The sequence below is a fragment of the Oncorhynchus masou genome, unplaced genomic scaffold (genome assembly GCF_036934945.1).
Source record: "Oncorhynchus masou masou isolate Uvic2021 unplaced genomic scaffold, UVic_Omas_1.1 unplaced_scaffold_18___fragment_6___debris, whole genome shotgun sequence".
NCBI lineage: Eukaryota > Metazoa > Chordata > Actinopteri > Salmoniformes > Salmonidae > Oncorhynchus > Oncorhynchus masou.
Window position 1 is genome coordinate 4564 of NW_027016591.1, and position 16586 is coordinate 21149.

Consider the following 16586-nt stretch of genomic DNA (forward strand, 5'->3'; position numbering starts at 1 on the left):
ATGATTCACGTTTGATATTACTGTCAACAGTCAAATTGGATGCATATGCCTACATTGTTTGTAACATTGACATAGGCTAAGTGCCACATAACAAAAGGATTAGTCATTTCAAAGTGTGCCTCATCAGTTAATCAAATGTATGTTCATAATGTTCATAAAGCTCTTTTAACATCAGCAGTTGTCACAAGTGCCTCATGATCAGTTAGTTTGTGAGTGATGTTCTGCGCTCCTACCAGGTTTTTGAGTGCTTCTCTCATCTCTCTGTTTGAGGCTCCCTGGGATGCTGACTGGAACAGGAGAGCAGACGGTCATTTATCCCCACGACCAACCCGCCCCTGTCCCTGAAATAGTTACTATTTACGCCAACTGGGTTGATCATTGAGCCTTATAGTGGAGAGGAGGTAAGATGGGAGAAGGAGGTTGGAGGGAAGGTAGGAATGATAGAGAGACAGAGACAGAGATAGAGGGAGAGAGAGAGAGAGTGAGTATAAGATAGAGAGAGTGACAGAGGAGGGAGAGGGCAGGCAGAAAGGTGTTCTACCTGAGAGCTGTTTGTAGGTATTGTAGGTATTGCATTTGGTAATTGTTTAGTATGGCCACACAAATCTTTTTGCTGGTTTCAACTTGTATATGTATGTGTTTTTATATTGCTCCATAGGATATAATTTTTTTGGCATGGGTATACATTTGTTTCCAAAAACCTTTGGGACAACAACGTAGTCAGTGATTAAGGAACTATCTGCACTTGGTCTGACGGATGGTATATTTGCCTGCCAAACTGTCAATTGTGTAATAAGTTAGTTGATATCTAACTCAGTTTCTCTGCTGATCCTTCTATACTTATTTCCCAAACGTACAGTGCCTTCGGAAAGTATTCAGACCCCTTGACTTTTTCCTAATTTTGTTAGGTTACAAGCTTATTTGAAAAATGATTACATTGTTTTTCCCCTCATCAATCTACACACAATACCCCATAATTACAAAGAAAAAAATGTTTTTTTCTAGACATTTCTATTAATTTATTAAAAACAAAAAAACAGAAATATCACATTTAGATAAGAATTCAGACCCTTTACTCAGTACATTGTTGAAACACATTTGGCAGAAATTACAGCCTCAAGTCGTCTTGGGTATGACGCTACAAGCTTGGCGCCCTTGTATTTGGGGAGTTTCTACAAATTTTCTCTGCAGATCCTCTCAAGCTCTGTCAGGCTGGATGGAGAGCGTTGCTGCACAGCTATTTTCAGGTCTCTCCAGAGATATTCAATCCGGTCTGGGCTCTGGTTGGCCACTCAAGGACATTCAGAGAACTGATGAAGCCACTTCTGTGTTGTCTTGGCTGTGTGCTTAAGGTCTCCTTGTCCCTGCTGCTGAAAAACACCCCCACAGCTTGGTGCTGCCACCACCATCCTTCACCGTATGGATGGTGCCAGGTTTCCTCCAGACATGACGATTGGCATTCAGGCCAAAGAGTTGAATCTTGGTTTCATCAGACCAGAGAATCTTGTTGCTCATGGTCTAGGAGTCTTTAGGTGCCTTTTGGCAAACTCTAAGCGGGCTGTCATGTGCCTTATACTGAGGAGTGGCTTCTGTCTGGCACTCTACCATAAAGGCCTGATTAGTGGAGTGCTGCAGAGATGGTTGTCCTTCTAGTTTCTCCCATCTCCACAGAGGAACTCTAGAGCTCTTTCAGAGTGACCATCGAGTTCTTGGTTACCTCCATGACCAAGGCCCTTCTCCCCCGATTGTTCAGTTTGGCCAAGCTGCCAGCTCTAGGAAGAGTCTTGGTGGTTCCAAACTTCTTCCATTTACGAATGATGGAGGCCACTATGTTCTTGGGGACCTTCAATGCTGCAGTAATTCTTTGGTACCCTTCCCCAGATGTGTGCCTCGACACAATCCTGTCTCGGAGCTCTAGGGACAATTCCTTCGACCTCATGGCTTGGTTTTTGCTCTGACATGCACTGTCAACTGTGTGACCTTATATGGACAGGTGTGTGCCTTTCCAAATTATGATCAATCAATTAAATTTACCACAGGTGGACTCCAATCAAGTTGTAGAAACATCTCAAGGATGATCAATGGAAACAGGATGCACCTGAGCTCAATTTCGGGTCTCATAGCAAAGGGTCTGAATACTTGCATAAATTAGGTATTTTTAATATATTTGCAAAAATTTAGAAAAACCCGCTTTGTCATTATGGGGGTATTGTGTGTAGGTTGCTGATATTTTTTTGTTTTGTTAATCCATTTTATAATAAGGCTGTAACATAACAAAATGTGGAAAAAGTCAAGGGGTCTGAATACTTTCCGAAGGCACTATATTTCACATAGATACATTACATGGTCTTATTTGTTTATGATCACAATCTATTCCAAACAATGGAATATATGACATACTGTTCAAAACAAGTTGATTATTTGATAATATAGTTTGATATGAAATGAATACAGTATAATACTCTCACACTCTTACAGTATAATACTCTCACAACATACAGTAGCTTAGATATCTTTGGTTTTACCTTGTTACAATATCATCCACCATATCTGTATGATAACCCTATGACACATGTAACAGCAGTTGAACTTTGCATTTGACTTGGACAGCAAAAATAAATAAATAATCCAAATTTGATTTGAATATACTTTCTTCATTTTCATCACAAGGCAATATGTGATTGATATGGCATAAACAGGCTCACAGGGATGTGTAAATATTGGTCCTAAAAAATAAAAAAAATAAAAAAACATAACTTCACTGATCAGTGTATATGGGATTCACCATTAAATATTTATGTGGATTACATTCACCCTTTCAAGATATGGGACCCACAACATTGCATTTTATTCTGTACTGGTAGACTAAAAATGCACACTACTTGATGCCAAAGGCACATTATTAAAATGAACATCTTTCAAAGTAGACAGTCCATCCCTTAGCACCCTTTGTACATAAAGTTTCACTCAAGCCACTCAATACTACATAATTACATATTATAAATTTAATGGGATCTCTGTGCTCAAAACAATAATTATTCTCTCCAAGAGTTTATTGCCGACAATGGACTTACTGTACTTTCATTTTAATGAAAGGGAATGCACCATCTTTGCATGCTTTTTCCAAACCCAAGACGATGGAAAACCTGGTTTCCTGTGGGAAAAATGTATTCTGACCTCAATTGGATCTCCCGGTTAATTAATTAACCATAAATAGTACTGTGGTCAATGGTAGAAGTCGTAGGTCATAGGTAGGAGAGCAGTAGGCCTACAGTGCAGTGGAGTGGCAGACTTCTCCCAGCTGATACTGTGCCTGAGGGGCAGGTAGACCCTGCTTGTCCTGGCCCCTGTAGTTGAGCTTGTGGAACTCGTTGGCGATGGCTGAGAGGGTCTTCCCTTTGGTCTCAGGCAGAACCAGGCCCACGTACAGAGCAGACAGGAAACAGACAGCAGCAAATGGGACGAAGCAGAACTCACCCAGCTCACTCTGCAGAGAGAAAGTACAACACAAATGAGTCCGTGTGTGTGTTTGTATGCGTTTGTGTGTGTGTGTGTGTGTGTGTGTGTGTGTGGGGGGGGGGTGGGGGTGGGGTCGTTCCGCCAGTTACTTGCCTTTTGAGTATTGGAACTTGATGAAAAAAACGTTTTATTTCACCTAATTTTAACATTATGTTAAAATGTTCAACTTAATAAAAACATGTTTTCCCATCTCAAAAGATTCAGTTACAAAATGACTATAGTAAGTGCCTACTAAAGTAACAGGGTTGACCGTAACAGGGTTGAACGTAACAGGGTTGACGACTTCATCTTAAATCATACATAAATCCCCTTGTGACAGGGGGAATGGAGGCTTGTTGTGTGCAACAGAGAGGGGCAATTGAATGCAAGCTTCACCCAAATGTTTTTATTGTTAAAACATTTCTGTCTTGTCTATTGTATTTATTGTTAATTAACAGGGTTAATTTATAGATTTTTCCATGTGGTCTATTTGATATAACAAGCTTTTAAAATGCAATATTTTTGCACAATTTCTACTTCTATCAAAGTGACGCAAAAGGCACTCGTTTAGTAGAATGACCCTGTGTTTGTGTGAGCGTTTTTATTCATTTAACCAGTGAAGTCCGTGAAAAACAAATTCTTATTTACAATGACGGCCTACCCCAGCCAAACCCTAACCCGGACGACGCTGGGCCAATTTTGTGCCGCCCTAAGGAACACCCAATCACGGCCGGTTGTGATACAGCCTGGAATCGAACCAGGGTATGTAGTGACGCCTCTAGCACTGAGATGCAGTGCCTTAGACCGCTGCACCACTCGGGAGCTGTGTGTGTGTGTGTGTGTTTTTCACCCACCACCAGGAACGGAAAGATCATCCCCATAATGAAAAGGTTGATCCACATCATTGAGCCAGCTATCATGTAGGCTGCTGGACGGGCAGTCTGGCTAAAGATCTCTGTAGGGAGGACCCCTGTCACTCCAGCTGTAGGCAAAGATAAACACAGACCTTACCAATACCGATCAATAATGAGATGAGTGTACTTTATTCATCCCCAAGGAAAAATACATTTGTCATCCTTACAGCCATAGTTGAAATGAAATGAAATCACAGTTTATTTGCACAGACCCTTATATATGATCTACAGATGCTCAAACTATCAACAAACTGTCAGCTGCAGCTCTGTTGGATACTCTGTAGTGTGTAGGATAAAATACTTAAATGCCAATGTAATTCCCTTCAATATTAGCTAGTATTTCTAACTGACTGGTCTAATAATATTAAGCTAAATATTAATATTAAAGCTATTGAAAGGAAGAGACTGGCTTACCTGGGCCCATGCCAAAGCTGAGTATATAGGTGAAGATACAGGCCATACTCAAGTAGGGCATCCACTCCACCTTGTGCTGTTACAGTAAAACAAAGAACTTAGTTATCAAGTCGAAAGTATATGATTTAACAAGTCTATTTGTATTTTATTTTTTATTTCACCTTTATTTAACCAGGTAGGTTAGTTGAGAACAAGTTCTCATTTACAACTGCGATCTGGCCAAATTAAAGCAAAGCAGTTCGACACATACAATAACACTGAGTTACACAAGGAATAAACAAACATACAGTCAATAATGCAGTAGAAAAAGTATATATGCAGTGTGTGCAAATGAGGTAGGATAAGGGAGGTAAGGCAATAAATAGGCCATGGTGGCGAAGTAATTACAATATAGCAATTAAACACTGGAATGGTAGATGTGCAGAAGATGAATGTGCAAGTAGAGATACTGGGGTGCAAAGGAGCAAGATAAATGAATAAATACAGTATGGGGATGAGGTAGTTGGATGGGCTATTTACAGATGGGCTATGTACAGGTGCAGTGATCTGTGAGCTGCTCTGACAGCTGGTTCTGAGGGAGATATGAGTCTCCAGCTTCAGTGATTTTTGCAGTTTGTTCCAGTCATTGGCGGCCAAAGGAAGAATTGGCTTTGGGGGTGACCAGTGAGATATACCTGCTGGAGAGCGTGCTACGGGTAGGTGCTGCTGTGGTGACCAGTGAGCTGAGATAAGGATTTACCTAGCAGAGACTTGTAGATGACCTGGAGCCAGTGGTTTTGGCGGTGAGTATGGAGCGAGGGCCATCCAACAAGAGCATACAGATCGCAGTGGTGGGTAGTTTTGGTGACAAAACGGATGGCACTGTGATAGACTGCATCCAATTTGTTGAGTAGAGTGTTGGAGGCTATTTTGTAAATGACATTGGCGAAGTCGAGGATCGGTAGGATGGTCAGTTTTACGAGGGTATGTTTGGCAACATGAGTGAAGGATGCGTTGTTGCGAAATAGGAAGCCGATTCTAGATTTAATTTTGGATTGGAGATGCTTAATGTGAGTCTGGAAGGAGAGTTTACAGTCTAACCAGACACCTAGGTATTTGTAGTAGTCCACATATTCTAAGTCAGAACCGTCCAGAGTAGTGATGCTGGATGGGCGAGCAGGTGCTGGCAGCGATCGGTCGAAGAGCATGCATTTAGTTTTACTTGCATTTAAGAGCAGTTGGAGGCCACGGAAGGAGAGTTGTATGGCATTGAAGCTCATCTGGAGGTTAGTTAACACAGTGTCCAAAGAAGGGCCAGAGTTATACAGAATGGTGTCGTCTGCGTAGAGGTGGATCAGAGAATCACCAGCAGCAAGAGCGACGTCATTGATGTATACAGAGAAGAGAGTCAGCTCGAGAATTGAACCCTGTGGCACTCCCATTGAAACTGCCAGAGGTCCGGACAACAGGCCCTCCGATTTGACACACTGAACTCTATCAGAGAAGTAGTTGGTGAACCAGGCGAGGCAATCATTTGAGAAACCAAGGGTGTTGAGTCTGCCGATAAGAATGTGGTGAAGCCTTGGCCAGGTCAATGAATACGGCTGCACAGTAATGTCTCTTATCGATGGCGGTTATGATATCGTTTAGGACCTTGAGCGTGGCTGAGGAGCACCCATGACCAGCTCTGAAACCAGATTGCATAGCGGAGAAGGTGCGGTGGATTCGGTGAAGGAGAAATGGGGAGGCTTGGGCGAGTTTCTGTGGGGGAGGCGCAGGGCTGTTGATCGGGGTAGGGGTAGCCAGGTGGAAAGCATGGCCAGCTGTAGAAAAATGCTTATTGAAATTCTCAATTATAGTGGATTTATCGGTGGTGACAGTGTTTCCTAGCCTCAGTGCAGTGGGCAGCTGGGAGGAGGTGGTCAGATTCTCCATGAACTTTACAGTGTCCCATAACTTTTTGATTTTGTGCTACAGGATGCAAATTTCTGCTTGAAAAAGCTAGCCTTAGCTTTCCTAACTGCCTGTGTATATGGGTTTCTAACTTCCCTGAAAGGTTGCATATCACGTGGGCTATTCGATGCTAACGCCAAGTTAAAAAATATATATAAAAAATATAGTAATTTTCCTGACAACTCAGTTCTATCTTGCTGAATCAATATCAGTAAAATTGAAAACATCTGACTTTCTTGCAGACCAAAGGCTGAGGTCCAAAAATAATTGAGCTAAATCAATATTAATTCAAATGAGCACCACATAATACCACTGATTGAGTGGGCTTTTTAAGAGTGTCCTGTCGCCTTACAGATTTAGAATCTGAATTGAGCCAGTTTGCTACAGCAGAGAAATAATACTGCAGCAAGAGGAAATGTGAATTATGATGTGGATTATCATTTTTTTGCAGGGATTTGATACATTTTTTCATTGGGGAAAATCAAGTCTGACCTTTTAACGTGGAAATTACAAACTCTCGAAGCCTTTTTAAACCTTTGAATACACTACAAGTTTGCATTTTCTGCCGTGCAGAAAAATTCTCAGCAACAGAAGAGTGATCAAATTAAGATCCTACAACTGTACCTGACTACACCTATCCAACCACCCACTGCACAGACACATGCAAAGCACAAAGTAGAATCACCCCTCCTAGTGGATAGAGTGATGTGTTGTCACAACATGAAGAGGAACAGGGGGTTCAAAAGGGTATGTTTACTTTTCTGCCTGGTACACAGCAACCCAAGCGTGACTGCGACGCAGATGCACCATGTCAGACTGCTGTCCTTCATTAGGATGAGTACGTTCGCACTTCAGAAGTAATAGAGTCCCAAAGGTCAATAAAACCAATGAAATTAGAGACTGGGACATGACTAGGACATGGCATTTCAGCCACGTATCTCCATCATCTAGTTTCAGATCACCTTTTGACTTCCACTCGCACTTCTATTTTCTTACATTGACAGGGGAAGAGGATGACATAAGAAGATAGAATACCTCAAAACACAGAGCTATAGTGAAGACAATGGCCCAGACCGTCATTAAAACGTAGCCTCCCATCAAAAGAATCTTCCTGCCCTGTTGTTCAATCAGCAGGTTCTGAGGAGGATGCAAACATTACAATGTATATTAAAATCATGTCATTTTCAGCCCTGAGGTTAGCAGTAGACGCAAAAGAGAGGTGTTTCATCATCTTTTACGTCTCTGGTTACCCTGAGGTGAGCATTTTTGTTTTTTTTGCCTTGTGTGAAAATACATTCCAAAAAAATAAATTCTAATCCAAACAGAATGCCTAGAAAAGCACTTTAACAGCTCTCAGAATGCAGGAACAATTTTAAAATGTAACTTTTCTTACAGAGCAACTTTTTCAAAGGTCTGGATTAAGGATTTAACAAGAACAAGAACAAGAACAAGAGAGAGAGAGAGAGAGAGAGACAGGGGTAAAACAATCCCTACTTGCCTCTGGTGTGGTTAGTTAGTTACCAATAGTTACACAACAGCCACATTATTACTCAGGAATACTCACACATATTATACAGGCTGTGAATTCACATGTACCAGTGCATATGGTGATATACTGGATCATATCCGGAGAGATCCCGGACTCTTTAAACACATAGTATGCATAGAAGTAGATCTGTTGGAGTGAAAAAGAGAACATCACATACACTGTACATACAGTAAGCATACTGACAGAGTACAGTGGCTGCTGTTTCAGTTATGATGATTTTTGAATAAAACTATGCTTTTTCTATCGTTTTTCATAAAATGACTCCCGTCCTTATCATGTACTGACAGAGTACTGACAGACTGACTGAGCATTTCAAATCATTACATCAAATGACCAAATTGAAATTGTGTTGTTGATAAGCTGATTCAGCCGCAAAGCATTTAGCATATTACTGCTCTAATACCCAGTCAGCTCTCTCCCTAAGGCTTCCAGCTGCCAGCCCCCTGGTCTAAATAATCCCCTGAAGAAAGAAAGGTACTGTAATTACACAGTCATCAGTTAGGGACTGTGAGACGCAGCATGAAGGCAACTAAGAGACTGCAGCAGCACTATTAACTTGGCATGGCCTTGGACTGACTACACCTCTTCATTAAACCCTATCTGAAATACAAACAACATGCTCTCTTTCAAATAATCGTTTGGTGTCTCACATTGGGATTCGCTGGATAAGCAAATCACTACAGAATGTCCAATCTCACGATATTTGTCGCAGACAGACAGGTCACGTAGTGAATGAGGAGAGACCCCACTCATTATAAGTTGCCACGGCCCCGCCCTCCGGTCATTCTCCCCCTCTAAGCTCTCCTCAGCACGACTTGATCCCTGTCTCCCTGCTTAACTGTTCTCCAATGAACCGTGAGCTTTACGCTGCCGAACGTAGGACCTCAGCTTCTCGTCTCTAGTTTTGAGCACTGTTCAAAAGTAAAGTTTTTGCTTTGCGTAGAATACTTGCTCCAACTATCCGGTGGTAGCTAGCGGCACACGCCTAGTTACTGCAGGTAGCCTACTGGTTAGAGCATTGGGCCAGTAACCGAAAGGTTGCTGGATCAAATCCCCGAGCTGACATGGCAAAAATCTGTCGTTCTGCCCATGAGCAAGGCAGTTAACCCACTGTTCCTCAGGTGTCAAAGACATGGATGTCGATTAAGGCAGCCCCCCGCACCTCTCTGATTCAGAGGGGTTGGGTTAAATGTGGAAGATACATTTCAGTTGTACAACTGACTAGGTACCCCCCTTTCCTTTTCCCTTACGCTGCAAAGCTAAGCTACTTGGTTAGCTCGCTGAAAATCCAGCTCACCTCTACTAGGTCTTCATACCTGCCCAAATGGTAGAATTGCTAGCTTCCTCCTCTTGCTAGCTTCCTCCTCTCGTCCAGTAGAACCTACGTTCATGCTCACTAACCCCGAGTCCTGTGTGCGTGCATTGTAAGGAGTTGCCAAGGACGAAAACTATGTAGAGCATCTCCTCTTCAGGGCTCCTCACAGCCGCAACAAAGTCCCGCCCCGCTGATTCCCTTGGAGGGAAGAAGGGGCGACCGACCCAGGGTTCTAGTAGCTGAGGTAAGAAGACACATTTTCAGTCCCCACCCAGTGTCTCTTACTTCCCTTTGTAATAAAAGTCTCTGTTGCATCCAAGCGTCTTGGTAAGTTAAAAAATACAATAAAAGGGCAACTCGGCTGCTACTGCCTGTACTTATTGGGGGGGGGCACACATATAATAGGATACCTGGGTGTCAGACTGGATTCTCTCTCATTGCGGGCTACACTATCAGATGGATGGGGGTGGGCGCAGTTCACAAAGATAAGAGTGGTTATTAAACAGGTTGTGGTCCCCACAGCTCCGCCCGCTCACATAAACTACCCTGAAACTGATGACAGTGTTCCTATCTCCGAAACACTTTCTGCCTTCTCTTTCCAAATTGTTACATCCTAGTCAGGACAGACAATACCACTAAGCTAGCATACATCAAAACGCCAGTAAGGCCCTCACTCTCTGCAGCTATACAGGTTCCTTTTTCAAATATTATTATGTGGAGCAGCGCACACCTCTTCTCAGTGGAGAACCAGATCTGGGAGAGATACGTTGGAGCCAGCGTAGATCTCTTGGCGTTGCACAAAAGACGCACACTGCCCTCTGTTCTTTGCGCTGGCAGGAGACGCACCACCAGGGGTGGATGCGCTGGCACACCCCTTATCCCAGCGAATCCCAATGTGAGACACCCCACTCTATTATCAGAGAACTGGCGTTACGAAAGTAACCTTAAGTTATGTACTCCTCCCTAACTCCCGCAGCATTACAACTGTAAAGTACAACCACATGTCATCATCACCAGCATGCATTTTTAACAAGGAAATGTAAACCCGTCTACGCACAGTATGAAATATTGATAGCTGATATCACATTTCTAATCAAGTTTGCTGTGAGAAGGAGGGGTCAGCAACACTGTGGCCAAAATTGTGTCTGAGCTGGGTATGTTCTACTGTCAGAACAATGGTGTTCTTTAGAGGTAGGTAACTTTGATCCTAGAGAGAGAGTTCTCAGTCAGAAACCCCAGGACCAGAGAGAACCAAAACCCTGCTTACTCAAAACCAAACATCTGAGAAACCCAGTAACTGTGGGGAGAAACCATACTTACAATAACAATAGAGGTCTGCTGGCAGGAGTCTGCTTCTTACATCATTTGTAAGAGGGTAAATTAATAATAAAAGGACATTGCATCATCATTCACCACAGATATTATTTGTGATTTTATGCGACACATGTGGCCTACTTAATCCACTAGAAATTAAGTTCCCTGTTGAAAAACACAGTTATTTAAAATTCTATGTTTATTTCTAATTCACAAGCTTTTGTAGTAACTCACGGAGTCGTTGCCACAGAGTTGCATGGCGCTGCTGAGAGTGATGATAGAGATCACCTGCCAGCGCACATTACGGTCAGCGAACAGCTCCCAGGGTCTGCTGGGCCTCAGGCCTTTAGCCTCAGCCTGCTCCTGGAGGATCTCATCCAGCTCTGATCTCTGGACCTCACAGCCACGCAGACGCCTCAGAGCTAACACACGCACACACAGACACATACACGTGGACGGGCAAAATGGATTTCGGAAATACAAATGATGGCAAAGTACACAGATGCACATATAAGATTTAAAGACTACCCCTCCCTGCTGACGCAGAGGCGGCACAATGAACATCCACAGAACCTGCTCATGCTTTTACTGTATATCTCCCTAACTCACATACAAGAGGAACAGAACAACGTGGACCATGATTTGGCTTTCCCCCTACCTACCATTGATACAGGCTTCCTTGTCCCCCCGGTCTATGAGGAGGTATCGAGGGCTTTCTGGGAACCAGGGGAGAGTGAGGAGCTGGATGAAGCCTGGGATGGCATTACTGGCCAGTAGGTATTGCCAACAGGGCTCACTGCCCAAGATCTCCCTGGAAACATGACACCATCAAATGAAATACTGACTTAATTAAAACAAAGTTTACAAATGCAATTATTTCCCCAAACAAATCACACAATCCATTGTAGTGCTAGATTTATGTGTAAGTAACACTAAATTGCAGGCTTATTTGGTAGCCTCTGAATGCTCTGCTTGGATGTTTGTCTTATGTGTCGGTGTGTTGTATGTTGCCTACCTGAGGCCCACGACCTGTCCTAACACCACTCCAAACGCTGTGAAGATGGCTGACGACAGGGAAGCAGCCCCTCGCAGGTGCTTGGGAGCACTCTCACCAAAATACATGGGCTGCACATTCATACTGATCCCTGTGAAAGGAGTGGATCATTTCTCTACTGTCTGTGGTTTCAGTTTCTTGCATCAAACATAATGCTGTAATTGTACAGCTGCTTGTCTTATCTAAATCTACACTTTACATGTCATTGACATTTAAAGACCTAAGACAGCAACAAACATACAACCAGTATTACACTTTTTTCTCTATACACAACGTACAAGTAATGCAGTCAGTTGCACAATGAGCATGGTTTGATGACATGAGAACCCCCATTTGAGAACCCTCTGGTTGAATATACAGTAGATACCAGCATTGATTCCAACCAGGACCCTGGAGATGATGATCATCTCAAAAGACTTGGCAGCTCTGCTGGTCAACGCTAGGAGTGAACTCAGCATCAAGAAGATATTATTCAACAGCATAGTCTTCTTCCTGTGGGAGCAACACAAGGGGGTTAGAGTAGAGTAGAATATAGTGGAGTAGTGTAGAGTAGAGTCGAATTTAGTAGAATTAGAGTAGAGTATTGTAGAGTATAATTTAGTAGAGTACAGTAGAGCAGAATAGAGTAGAGACAAGTAGAATAGAGTAGAGACGAGTAGAGTAGAATTTAGTAGAGTATTGTAGAGTAGAATAAAGTAGAGTAGAGACAAGTAGAGTAGAATAGAGTGGAGACGAGTAGAGTAGAATTTAGTAGAGAAGTGGAGTGTAGAGTAAAGTAGAATATAGTAGAGCAGTGTAGAGTATAGTACAATTTAATAGAGTAGTGTAGAGTAGAATTTAGTAGTGTAGTGTAGAGTATAATAGAATAGAGTGGAGACATGTAGAGTTGAGTGGAAGTGAGTATAGTAGAATAAAGTGGAGATTAATAAGGTAGTGGAGACTAGTAGAGTAGAATACAGTGGAGAAGAATAGAGTAAAGTGGAGATGAATAAAGTAGAGTAGAGTGGAGACTAGTAGAGTAGAATATAGTGGAGACGAGTAGATCCAAGTAAATCTTGAGTATCAATTAACTTATACTGTAGTAATGATGTTATAATTACGTTTATGCAAATACTACTATCTGTCCAGATATCATATATGCCCTGGCGCCAGCCTGCAAGGTTCAGTGTGCTCTTTCAGCCTTGAGAAACATAAACACCACCACATTGTTCATTAACTGACTCCACTGTGAAGAGAAATCATAAAGTCGCCTTGCTGTCTTCAGCGACACTGTGTCTATGCTCTCTTTGATGCAACCCCCTTCTACATCTGACCCATAAACAGATGAAAATCTTCTCATCAGTCACTAAACATTTCTCTTTGAGGCATTATATCACTGATAGATCCCAGGTAATATTGAATTCTAAAGCACATAGTGAGCTTTTCAGTGTGGGCCACATATCAAGGTTACCGCACATCCTTGTGTCAATATCTGACATTGACATTGCCTTGACATTGATGAGATTACCTTCCAAAGGTTATGATCATGGATCCAGATATACAATAATACATTATTACCTTCCAAAGGTTATGCTCATGGGTCCAGCTATAAGAGCTCCGGCCAGCCCTCCCAGGGAGTAGATGGACACAATGCAAGTCCAGACCAGAGTGACCTGGTAGTTCTTCAGCTGCACGTCCCAGCGCTCCCGAAATGTCTCATTAACAAAGTTCTGAATGAACTGAAAGGAAAGGTCAAGTGTGGTCAAATACATTCAAGTGAGCCTGTGCACACACACATACATGCACAGATTGTATTTGTTTATTTGGATACCCATTAGCTTTAGAAGAAGCAGCAGGTACCCTTCCTGGGGTCCAAACACACACACACACACACACACACACACACACACACACACACACACACACACACACACACACACACACACACACACACACACACACACACACACACACACGCACGCACGCACACACACACACACACACACACACAGGTGTGTCAAAATAACCTTACTATGGTGGGTGCGTTCATTATGGCAAGGTTGTAGCCATACTGAAGAGTGCCTCCAATGGCACATGACGTCACCATTAACATCAAGTTTAGATCATTGCCCTGTCAGTACAAACGAGTATTAATAAAAAAGAAACAACAATGATAGGTTGTTCACTTTAATAAATATTGGAGATTTACAATAGTGCACAGTACTTAGCCACACAGTATTGATTTACATAAGAGAATTAGGAGAAACACTGTGTTATGCCCCCAGTCCTATGTTTTCAGGTACTATTCGAAAAATAGGCAATGGGAACAGTGCACGAAAAGAAGAACATGCCAAAAGTCAGAATAGTCTGACTAAATGGATAAATGTCAATAAACACAAAAAAAACACGTTCACATATTACATTTTTCTAATGCATTTTTGTGACTATCATTATTTTCACATGGGGGAAAAAGTACATTTTGCTAAAATAAGTTTAACGCGACACCAATCTACATTACACGGTCCATAAAAAAATATAGCCTATTACGAAATAAAAACAAAATTACTGTACCTTTTTATCCACTCCAACATGCGACATAGCGAATCGAAAATTATATTTTGTATTTTTAAGTAGAACAGCGGACCTATTCAAGTCTTTGCAAAATCCTTGAATCATACAGGTTGCCAGGACGCAGAGCGCAGGACTGTGGACATCACCGAACTCCCCAGCCCCAACCTTCTGAAATACTGTATAAGTACAGTATCCACTCCCCCTGCACGTGTGTGTGTCACGTTTCGTGTGACATCCAACTCGTTATGTTAAGGGAATGTTTAACCACTATATGAACTGTCAGGTTTATGTATAACGTTGACCTTCACGTGGGTGTTATCCTACTGTAGGTCTCATACAATACGTTGTTATTCTCTATACAATACCTCAGATATGGAATATGGATCGCCTCCCACTGGGCAGAGACGTAAATTCAACGTGTACTCCACGCTGGTTCAACTGACGTGGAAACAACGTTGAATCCACCAGTGTGTGCCCAGTGGGCTGTTGCCTCACATCAAATATGTAATGGTACTAGGCTATTCACCGGTCACCTCGCTCGAGTCATTTACCTATACTGTGGAATTTGTCTCATATCGTTTTCACAACATTGCGGCATCATAAGCCTACCAAATGTTTGTAAATCAGTTTATTATTATATGCAACGCATGTGCAGAATATCTGCCCAGTCTTTCTGGAAATCAACTTTCGTTGTCGCGACAACGAACATTGCAGGTGCGTGCAGCTTGCTCTAGTCCAGTCACCAACGTCCGGTAACTCATACTTCCTGTCGATTTACAAATGCTGGACCATGTCTGGAGTCATGCTCAAACCAGACCTATAGCCTATACTCTCATTATGGGGCTGCATCTTTACTTCAAACGCACGTCCTTGCGAAAATGTCCAAATGACATCAATTTATGACATTGTTGATGTTTGTGTAGCCTGTACGTCACCAAATGGAATTGAGGCATATACTATCATCATTCGTACCATGATCAGCCTCTTCAAATGTCGCTGTCTCGCCAGCAGATGGTGCTGAATTGTAAGCCTATAAATTACTTGCATAGGATGAGTCTTCAGTACAAATACTTCCAAGACACAACACAGTTCTAAAATACCAGGGTGGGTTGCACCAACATGAATTAACGTTTAAACTGTGTTAAATCAAGGTTTGTCTATTAATCATGTTGCACAAAACTTTAAATCTAGTATGAAATTAGTCATAGTTAGATGAAACCCTTAATCTAATTTTAAGTTTAATTTCACTATGATTGTTTGTTGTCACTCTTGGCCACTATAGTGTACTATTTATTCTTGCCTGCCTTGAACACATTCAACATTTAATTGATTAGTCCAGCATGGACGGAATGGGCTTTTAGATGTTCTCTCATTAACTTCCTGGTGGTAAATTAATGTACACTTTATATACAAAAGTATGGGGACACCCCAGCCACACCCATTGCTGACAGGTGCATAAAATCGAGCAAAAGAGAACCATTGCGCTCTCCTAAAAGCTTGGCTCGTGCATAAAAGCCACACATTTAGAAAAATGAAGAGTTGTAATGGGTTTGTAAAAATGTAAAAATATGTTGCCTAAAATGTACTTCATTATTCAATGTATTATTTTTTTTACTGCATCAGGGATAGTGTACACAGACTGTTTCGGCTTTACAGCCTTCTTCAGTCTACACACACAGCCATGCAATCTCCATAGACAAACACTGGAAGTAGAATGGCCTTACTGAAGAGCTCAGTGACTTTCAATGTGGCACTGTCATAGGATGCCACTTTTCCAACAAGTCAGTTCATCACATTTTTGCCCTATTAGAGCTGTCCCGGTCAATTATAAGTGCTGTTATTGTGAAGTGGAAATGTCTAGGAGCAACAATGGCTCAGTCGTGAAGTGGTAGGCCACACAAGCTCCCAGAACTGGACCACCCAGTGCTGAAGCACGTAGCGCATAAAAATGGTCTGACCTTGGTTGCAACACTCACTACCAAGTTCCAATCCACCTCTGGAAGCACAATAATTATTCGTCTGGAGATTCATGAAATGGGTTTCCAT

The 16586-nt window shown here is 42.2% G+C and overlaps 1 protein-coding gene across 1 annotated transcript; it reads right to left on the reverse strand.

Moving 5' to 3' along the window:
• Window positions 1-2287: 2287 nt before the first annotated feature.
• On the reverse strand, window positions 2288-14676 carry LOC135538889 (solute carrier family 2, facilitated glucose transporter member 11-like). The gene is made up of 12 exons (XM_064964775.1): window positions 14541-14676; window positions 14002-14100; window positions 13548-13708; window positions 12358-12482; window positions 11952-12081; window positions 11599-11747; window positions 11171-11358; window positions 8323-8433; window positions 7794-7895; window positions 4827-4902; window positions 4353-4480; window positions 2288-3487 (listed from the first exon to the last, which is right to left on the reverse strand). Exons 1-12 carry the CDS (start codon window positions 14643-14645, stop codon window positions 3269-3271), a joined length of 1593 nt encoding a protein of 530 aa, XP_064820847.1. The 5' UTR covers window positions 14646-14676; the 3' UTR covers window positions 2288-3268.
• Window positions 14677-16586: the final 1910 nt, after the last annotated feature.

What these genes read in the sequence shown, in the direction of transcription:
- LOC135538889 (XM_064964775.1), bottom strand. Translation starts at nt 14,645, where the DNA reads ATGATTCAAGGATTTTGCAAAGACTTGAATAGGTCCGCTGTTCTACTT. An exon ending in ATGTTGGAGTGGATAAAAAG is followed by an intron (nt 14,101 to 14,540) that starts GTACAGTAATTT and finishes TTGTACTGACAG; the next exon opens with GGCAATGATCTAAACTTGAT. An exon ending in ATGAGCATAACCTTTGGAAG is followed by an intron (nt 12,483 to 13,547) that starts GTAATAATGTAT and finishes TTGCTCCCACAG; the next exon opens with GAAGAAGACTATGCTGTTGA.